This window comes from Aptenodytes forsteri, unplaced genomic scaffold, assembly GCF_000699145.1.
Source record: "Aptenodytes forsteri isolate BGI_AS27 unplaced genomic scaffold, ASM69914v1 Scaffold166, whole genome shotgun sequence".
In the NCBI taxonomy this organism is placed as follows: domain Eukaryota; kingdom Metazoa; phylum Chordata; class Aves; order Sphenisciformes; family Spheniscidae; genus Aptenodytes; species Aptenodytes forsteri.
Genome location: NW_008796110.1, coordinates 4,138,014 through 4,147,932, shown reverse-complemented (window position 1 = coordinate 4,147,932; position 9,919 = coordinate 4,138,014). Strand labels below are relative to the sequence as shown.

Sequence of the window (9,919 nt, the reverse complement as noted above, 5' to 3'; positions counted from 1 at the left end):
TTTTTTTCTTTTTTTTTTTTTTTTTTTTTCCTTTTTTTTTTTAATCACCACAAGGAAAATATAATTTTGTAGGAATGGAATATGATCAGTAAGTAACTTCACTGTGTGACCAAGAAAAACAAGTACTAAATCAAATTATTCAAAAATCACAACAAGGTTCCAAAATCATGACTTTTTTAAAAAATATTTTTTGATTTTTTTAACCTGAATTTAATTTCCTTTTTTTCAAGATTTATTTTGCAACCTATGAGATCATAAATTTTTTTAACCCACTCCTCCCCAGTGCCAACTTCCACCAAAACAGCCACCCCCGACAAAACAAAACTTCAGATCCTCGTGGAAGATTATTTGACTCCAGGAGACAGGCTTTAGAAAGATGGCAAATATTATGGATATAATGATAAAATCGTATGAGCTGACAAGATTGTATGCACGATCCTGAAATCAGCACTTGTAGGACTCCAGCTTTTCTACTTCTGCCAAGCTTGCTCGGTGAGAGCAGATAAATCCTCATTCCTTTTCCAAACATATTTATGGCTAGTTGTGCCTTTACATTCCTCTGCTGGCTGATGTGATCGCAGTCCACATGCAGTCTGAATCTAGACAAGTCAGCTCCCACAGCTAAATTATTTGAATACACATTGTGGAGTCTTTCAGCACCATCCCAAATCCCCTGAAGGGGGCTCTGCCTTTCCAGCTGCCCTAGAGTAACTCCCAGTAAAATATGAAATACAGCTGCAGCTCTAGGAGCTACATGAGAGAAAACTATGCTTAGTGACAAAGTGTGTCAGGAGGTGTAACCAGGCAGGACTATCTTCTGAGGACAATCTGGCTGGTCTTCCAAACGTGACCCTCTGCTCCTACTAGCATTTGGAAGGAGACAAAGTATTTCAGTGCCTTTTGACACTTGTGCTTTTCAGGCGCAGAGGAGTCTGTTCCTAAATCCTGTGGTGATGAGCTGAGAACTGTAACTTGTTCAATTCTACAATATATTCAATTTTCTTTTCTATTCTACCTCACTGTGACCCAATATTGGAGGTGGCTTTTTTAACTACTTGGGTATTTCGGTTTTGTTTGAAAGATTTTCAAGCTAGCTTTCCTTTGTTTGTTTTAAGGTTGGATGGCTGTGAAAATAAATTGCACATGACCATCTGAACAGAAACTGCTACTGCCAACATATAACATTACAATATTACACACATACTAAATCGTCTCTGCACTTTTACTATCAAATCGGCTATAATCCTCTACTACTTATGCAGTTAAATGAGTCTCCTCCCTTGAATTGTATGAACCAAAATAGCTTCAGAAACAAAGTTCATCAAATTAAAGCCCACTTTTCCCTAAGTTTTTCTACAGATATAGATAGCACTGGCTGTGGCACATTCCACTGAAATGGCACATCACTCATTTTTCCCCAAATTGAAAAGTGTCTCTCTCTTCTTTTATACATGTGATAGGGTACTGGGAGGCTGGAATTCTGAAACAACTAAAATAGCTTCTATGCATGTTCCACTATGAAGCACTCAACAGTATAGACCAATGGCATTTACTGTGTTCGTGCTACCCACTTACACAAAACAACAAGCAAGCTGTGACTCAGATCTAAGGTCCTGCTTCGTTCTAATGATTTGTCAACCTAAGTGGCTCCAGAAATATTTTCTATTTGATTCTTGCCTCCAGCAATATTTCCTGTGTGATTCTTACCTATCATACTCAAAAAGGTGAATGTTGCCAGAATACTGCAGCATTTAGATCATAAAGTTATAAGTTAATAGGTTTTAAACCATTTATCACAAATAACAAAGGCCAAAAAATCTCTGGATTGAATGTTGTGTGACAGAAAAGGTTTGCCTTACTGTCACATTCACATTCACATTCACATTCACATTAACTGGTATGTTACTTAGCTGTCTTGCTGCACTCTTCCCCTGTACTCCATGAATTGCCATTCTGGTTGTCCATGAAGCAGGCTGCAGGCACCAACAGTTAGTCTGAGATAAGGTGATTCTCCCCTGGACCTGCTTCTCAAACCCTCCTAAGGCAACTGCCAACCAATGCAGAAGGCATCCAGCCAGCTGAGCTCTCTTTAAACACAATGTAATGATCATCCGTATAGCCAAATTATGCAGCGTTTCTCTTCGGCTTTAAGATGATATCCAGAAGGCAAGGAGGGGAGCCCTCCTGAATGGCTGACTTAGTGACTCTTTATGAGAGTGGACTTAACTGGAAGACATTGGGGAGAATGGTGAGCAGTGCACGAAGTAACGTAGGAAAACCAGAGGACTCAATCAAATTTAAAGTCTAAACTCAAGGTGCTGATTGCTAACCATGACCAGAATGCCCTAATTACATGTTAAGTAAGAATTCTCTCCTATCTGACAACACAGGGTGAAAACTTCCACATCTAACTCTACTTGTTCAAGATATACAACTGCTTATAGCTCCATATAGGGAATGAAAAGAGCATGCTGTATTCAAGGAAATGCTTGAGTCTAACCATCTAATTAAATAACACCCTCCATCACTTGCAGAATAAGTTCTAGAAACTGTCAGATAGATATTCAGTGTTGAGTTTTAGGTGAATAAACAGCCCTTTTAAAAATTTTTAACTCAGGCCTTATAGAATGCTTTTCTTGACTGGCATAAAGGGCCATGTTTGAGACTAAAATGAAGATGAAAGAGGACAAGCGAAAGAAAGGTAATATGGAAAAGGTTTCAAGACCAAGTGGCTAAGTAGGAATAATTGGAAATGCCAGAGCTTCTATAGAGGAGTCAGAGATGCAACTGTTTGTGTCATGAGATGCTCTCCTGCCTGCTTTGACAGATGAGCGATTCCAGAAGTATCTCACCCAACAAATCTTGAAATGCTTCAAACTATTATGATATCAGCTACACGCAACTGAAAAGCCAATTTTTTCTCAATCTTCCAAAAAAGCTTTGGGAATGGAAGAAACTGATAGACAATAATTCAAAGTTTATGAGAAAGAAGGAAGTTTCCACATTATCTGAAAATTTCTGATATGTGAAGAATCTGGGATTCCTTCGGTTTATTAGATGAATTGGCATGAAGATTAATTTGGGGACATTGAAAGAAGTATGTATTTCATCACAGGTATGCTAAATTGTCAAACTCTTGCACTGAAAAGGAGCACTGGAAGCATTTGGGGTCATAGTCAGACCTACTAGGAAACAAGGGATGGATTTCTGTTTTGGTGTTGTGAAGAGTGTATGATGGGGCTTGAAAATCTAGAGAATGGGAAGATTTCAGAAGATGATCTGGTGAGGGTCAGCAGTCCAAAAGGTACTGCAAATGCTGAACTTTGGCTCTGAGGGGACTGGCTGACAATGCAGGAGGCATCGTCCAGAGCAAGTGAGAGGAATGGCGTGACTGTGGAGAATGAGGCTATACCATCTGTCTGCAGGTCTTTATGGAGGTACTGGTATTGTCTGTCCCCAAAGAAGGGTGTGCACATTTGCAGGTTACTGCTTGGACGGCAAGTAAAAGATGAAATGGCAGCATCAGCCCAAGACAAAGAGTTGCTAGCTGTGGTTTACTTCTGATGAGCCTGAAACAAGTTGTTTGCTGCTCTTTTGCTTCACTGAGAGCTGAAAGAGTCCAAAACTTTGTGACCCAGTAAGATAGGACACTGGGTCTGAAAAGCAGAAGAGTGAAGAATTCATCTGGAACCACCTTAAGAGGATGAACAAGGAAAGAACAGCTGAGAAGCTGATGATCAGTCTGTAGCAAGGTCAGGCTGTAAAGGAATTCCAAGGGCTAGGCTAACAAATTAACAAGAAAAGCAATATTACCATTTAAAATAAAAAGTGGCTGTTAATAACCAAAGAAAAAATGTAGCTTAAAAAACAATAAAAAACCACTTACCCATTGACTAGCAAACTGGTTCACGTCATGGAAAACCAAAAGGAAAAATAAAGATGACAGGGTAGAACAGGAAAATGATGAATGTCTCATTGAATTGGAAAAAAAAAAAGACAATTACATCGAATACGCCAACTTAAAAAAGATGAGTCAATAAAATGAAGAGCGCAGTACAGAAATGCAAAAATCAACAGAAACAATATGACCAAATAATGTAAACGTGAAACTGCCCAAAGCAGACATATTTTTTTGTTACCAAATTCTGACAAATGTTTTTACCCTCTCTCCAAAACCAAATCAAACAAAATTACACTGCTCATGCATTAGCACAGCAAGAACAGTTTTAATTTTATGCTGGTAATCTCACCAGTCTACGTAGTATGCCCTTTTCACTTCACAGATTATTCCTGCCAAGAGTGACAACGTGGGAAGGACAGTAGTCAGTGAAGTCTAAATATCCTTCAAAAGCACATCAGTGCTCCATTGTGGAGTATCTACCGTCCTGGCAGCAGACTACTGCCAAAATGGTCCCTGTCCTTGGAGACCAAATAAAAAATCCCATTAAATTACCTGATTATTTCTTTCCTCTATTTTCAGCATGTATACAGGCATGAATGCTGGGTATATGAGCCATTTAAAAACAAACCTTACTCGTCTAAAACCTGGCTGCAAAGGACGATGTTTTGGCTCTATTTTACTATTTCAAAAGAGTCCTGAAGTGGGCTGTTTCTCTGCTGCAACCCAAGAGAAATTCCCGGAGGGGCTGTGAGTCAAGAAATCCTCTGAATGTTCAACAGACTCACAGGTCAAAGCAAATAAATTACAGAAGCACTCTGTGTCTTCTCTGGTGGAAGATGAGGGGTTGTGTCTTGCATGATGCTTCTAGGGAGCAGTCTGCATGCTCCTGTACAAACAGAGCTATGTGACACATTTCAGCTGGTTTGAAATTAATCTACTAAGGACTGTCTGTGGTGTGAGATGTTTCAGATTAATCGAATGTAGGAATTAAACATACAAAATTCCACTTACCTCTTGCCCCCCATCCAGTATGCAGAGTTTTGCCGTCTGTTTTTTGGCATCAACTAAGACATTAAACATTGTACACAGAGAAGAAGGGATACGCAAGTCTGTTGATTTGTTTGTCTTTTGCAGCTTGAGTTCAAATGCAATTCTTGTTCTGTTTATTAAAACACAATTCATAATATGAGTCTCTCTGATAATTCTGAACAACCAGTGTACAAATGTATAAACCTTACTAAACATGTTGGCTTAACAATGTACATGCACGCGAGAACATTTTAGAAATAAAATTCTGTAAGTGCAGAATATCCACCCATTCAATAAACAATTGCATTGATGGTAATCTCAAGGTTCTGCAATGCTTCAGCTAATTCAGTTGAATAATAAAAGTATTATCTTCTAGCCTATTAGATAACAATATGCTTCCTTGTATGATGACTAAGAACAATTTAAAGCAATGAAAATACCCCACATTTTCTAGCACTTCTGTGTTAAAATGCAGTTTATCGTACCAAATACGTGCTTCTAAGAAATATAATTAAAAAATCCTCTTCTGGCTTTAATCGAAAAAGGAGTTTATTATTAAGCAAATATTAATATCTATATTGAAAAGTAAGATGTATCAGGAAATACATAATACAAAAAAAAAAAATACCCCACATTTGCTAGCACTTCTGTGTTAAAATGCAGTTTATCGTACCAAATACGTTTTTCTAAGAAATATAATTAAAAAATCCTCTTCTGGCTTTAATCGAAAAAGGAGTTTATTATTAAGCAAATATTAATATCTATATTGAAAAGTAAGATGTATCAGGAAATACATAATACAAAAAAAAATTTTCTTCTCACACCAGTGTAAATAAGGAGCAATGTCACTGAAATAAATTATAATAGTTCAGAATACATAAATATAAAAGTAATGTTTTATTGCCACCCTTATTTTTAAATGTGGGTACCAGAAACTGACACAATATTTTTAAGAAGATGTGAACAGAAGCATCCTATCTCCATTTTAAAAAGTCTTATAGATCTTATTAGTATCACAATAAGAGTTATAATAAAATAGTTCCATCATTCTTTTCTGAGTTGCTACTGTCTAATACAATCCATCCTATGGATATAATTAATTTACTTTCTTTGTTACCTGACGTACAGTATCTTTGACAACACTAAAACATACTTAGTGTATTAACACTAGTATGTTATGTATTAACTCTAAAATATTAATACATTTTATGTATTGACACTAGGATCATTCTGTAATATTAATTAAACCTTCATTTATTGCCACCAGAATCTTCTTATTCTCTACAAAAGCAAGCAGCAAAGATGTCAGGATTGGTATCACAGACCAAAAACCGATCCATAAGGAATTCTTTTTGTAATGTCTCTGTGTTAATAATTCTGTTCTCAGAATTGTGATCCTGATCTCAGGTTGTGATCCTGGCAGTGAGTCATTTTTAACCTATTTTGTGTGTGCCATTAAAATCCACACAGTCAAATCTGTATGGTGCAAAGTTTTAGATAATGACAACATGTGGCATTTGATTTATTGCCTAGGAGAAATCCAAGTATTTGTATTAACACAAATTGCCTTTCCCACATTAACCTGTAATAAGATGAATTTGAAAAGATTCATTTTTCAATAAATTATTTTAACTAGTACTAATTATATACATCTTTGTATTTTAGTCCTGTTTATAAAAGTCCCAGTGTAAAGATTTTTTTCATTTTCTTCCAGGCTGGAAGTCAATATAATCAATATATTACTGCATCTCAATGCTACTCCTTTTATGGTTTTTAAGACTAAGATTGCACTGATAGCGTTCCAGTCCTTTGAGATTTCACCTTTTTTCTAAGATTTTTTAGATATTTGTAGTTGACTGAGCTTCTACGCCAAATTCTTTAGAACGGATGGATGTAAGCTTACATGACTTCAATTTTAGTAGATACTGTCTCATATCTTCCTTTGCTACAGAGCTTAAACTTTTATTCCATTCACTACACCATCCCCCTTCCAATATCAAATAGAAATGTTTGTGAAATGCTTCTGCCTTTTTTACCATGATTTCATCACTGTAGCTCTAGCAATAGGCTCATGTACTAAGCCTGAGGTTCTCCTTGTTCCTACTATGTTTAACAGAAAATAAAACACTATGTTATCAGATTTAACCTTATTGGGCGTTAAAGGTTCTCTGTTTCTCTAGCCTTCCTTATCAATGTTGTATATTTTCTGATTGACACTATTAAACTGTCTACAAACTTTCTTTATTTCCCCCCCATTCTTCTAGTTATTTTTTTTAAAATTCAGTATTTTTATGTGTCCAGACTAAGTTTTCTCTGTATGTGGGATCATGGCTTCTGAAGCAACTAATAGGAGATCCCTGTAAATTTTCTAGACATACAGATATTTCTTCTAATAATGATATGATGTACTGAAAGCTATGGTAGAGATCTTTTTAGATCACCTATACTTAATTTAAATCTTTTTAGATCGGCTATACTTAATTTAAAAGAATATACCCATAACTATAAGATGCAGCTCAAGAAAAAAACAACACTATGTTTTCTATAATTTCCAGAAGCTTAGCAGTATAAAAGTTAGTTTCAGTTGGATGACTTACAGATAGCCTTCTTTTGTTTATTGTATAAATGCAGAAATGCTGTATACTCTTTAGTTTGTAATATATTTCTTAGAGACAGTACTCTAAAATAATGACAAATTAAGTAGTATTATTAACTGAACATAAAGAATGATACAGTCATGGAGAAGGGAAATGTACAAAAAGAAAAAGGATTTCTTCTGGCAGAATTCTGAGATTTGTTAGGATTTGCCAAAAACATGGAATAGAAAAGAGATTTGGTTTATTCACTTCCAAGGGTCTATTCACAACATATGTAGAAATTCTCCTTGGTATTTCCTAGATGTTGCCAAATTGCTGATTGCCAGATGCTGGGAAATACACACAAGTCATGATCTCTTTACAGTTGCCCTGATTCCTATGACAGGATTTTGGTACAGATGTACCTCTGCGAGCCAGTATGGCTGTTCCTATGTTAATTTTCAAATTTCTCCCAATTTTTTTAATTGATCATTTCAACTGTACCTTTTAACGCAGGCTTCTATCATGTCAGTGGCCATAAGTTTAAGTCTCTGCTCTAAATGGTGGGCAAATTCTGGTTCTGGCCAGTGAAGATCAAAAACAAACATCTGCAGAGCATCCAGTTTCCAGAAAAGATCTTCTGATGTAGCTGAGCCATTGCTATAAGAAACAAAACAAAACAAAGTCCCCAAGAAACAGAAGATAAATGTATGGATATCTATCCCAGTTGCCACAGAATTATCTAAGGTAATAAGATTTCCTTATCACACCATCTTCCTCCTTCACTTCACTGTATTTCATAGCACAGTTGCTCTTATTCCAAGAATGTGAAAGTGGTAATGGAAAATTTAAAATAATTCCCATTAGGGTGAAAAAAGTAAAGTTTTCTCATCTGTTAGCTGAGAAATATGACAGGCTAGGGAGGTAGATGGGATGATGGGGAACGTGGAAAATTAAGTAGCTCAAATTTCAGATCACGACAGGATAAATAAAGGGTACAGGAATTATTAGTTAGTAAGGACCTTTTCAAACAGTGAAGATTTTGCACGTTTTCTTGCCTTCAATAACTCTGGTAGATAAGCCTACCAAAGAAATGAGGATGTTAGTAGTTATACTGTAAAAGTGATACCCAGACAAATAGTCCCTTGACAAATGCTCATTAATTCTAGCTAAGGGAATAACATCAGATCCTGGTGGAAAAAAGAGAACAGAAACTATTTAAAGAAATTTAGCAACAAACAAAACAGGGGATTAATATAGCTTTATGTCATCTCAGATTGTCCACGTAGCTTTAAAGTTCTTTTTCCACCCTGAACTGATTGCTGAATTTAAAGACATTTGCTTGTGATAAGATACAACAATTTAAGGCTAATCTTAGCAGTAACTATGGTTACACTACCATTGTCATCGTGTATTAATTACATTTTCATGATGCGTTGTATTGCAATGCCTGGGTTATTGTTTAAGGACAGTTACACTACGCAGCATGGCATTCCAGGATGTTAGTGACACAAGCAACCAAAACTCAACCTGACAGTCCCAATTCAGTTCCAAATAGTTTAAATATGTCACTACTGCCATTTTCTTTCTTCTGCCTCATGACAAAAGAACATAATTATCAAAGTGTTAAGGGATCCCAGCTCTCATGGAAGGAGTCAGTGAGTGCCGAGTGTGCTCAGAACAGAGCAGGGTCAGGTTAAAAAAAAAATGAAAAAAATAGAAAGGACCTCTAATATCTGACCACCTAATGCACCCCTCAGACAGTAGCACCACCACCGGTTCACACCAGGTTAGCTGAGACAGCGGGCAGTGAAGTGAAGCAAAGCACAGCACATGTTCAGGGCTCTGAAGAGGCAGCACTGATGCAGCAGGAGCACTGCTTCTCACAGCACCCCGCCAACTTCCAGACCCACCGAACTGTCTCCTTGCCCTGCTGCCTTAACGCTACCACAACTTCAGAGCCATTGCTGTCTTCTGGAACGCTGTCTCTGTGCCAAAAGGGGCTGCCGGGCCAGGTGAAGGGGGCAGCCAGCAAGGGCTGGGCAGTGGGTGACAAGCTGGGAGCAGTGGTGCCTGCCTAAGGAAAAGGCTGGCTCTGAGCAACCAACCCTGACTTCGGCTTTGGTTTTAAATGGTGCACGTTTTGATGTCTTCACTATGCACAGGAGGATATCCCACAGTTTCAGACAGGCCTTTTTGATATCATGCATATTCTCCCCACTTATTTTAAATAGTAATCATTAATTTTACATTGTATCGTGCTCCTGAAAGAAAACAGCAGAAACAAGAAAAAGGCCCATGGGACTGCTAAGATTACAACTGGCATAGGGATGTTACCTGTTAAGGTTGGACCTGAATAGGGAGCACTTTTATACACCGCTAAGTTTAATTAAGAAATAGAAATAACAAAACA

General features: G+C 37.1%; 1 protein-coding gene across 1 annotated transcript in view; it reads right to left on the bottom strand.

Annotated features, from left to right (window-relative positions):
• Positions 1–9,919, bottom strand: part of CADPS2 (calcium dependent secretion activator 2) — a 347,118-nt gene that overhangs the window by 37,644 nt on the left and 299,555 nt on the right. Inside the window, exons 24-26 of the mRNA XM_019474039.1 lie at positions 8,011–8,166; positions 4,913–5,060; positions 3,887–3,901 (exon numbers count right to left, since the gene is read on the bottom strand). Of these exons, the coding sequence (XP_019329584.1) occupies positions 3,887–3,901; positions 4,913–5,060; positions 8,011–8,166 (319 nt within the window). The remainder of the gene's footprint in view (positions 1–3,886; positions 3,902–4,912; positions 5,061–8,010; positions 8,167–9,919) is intronic.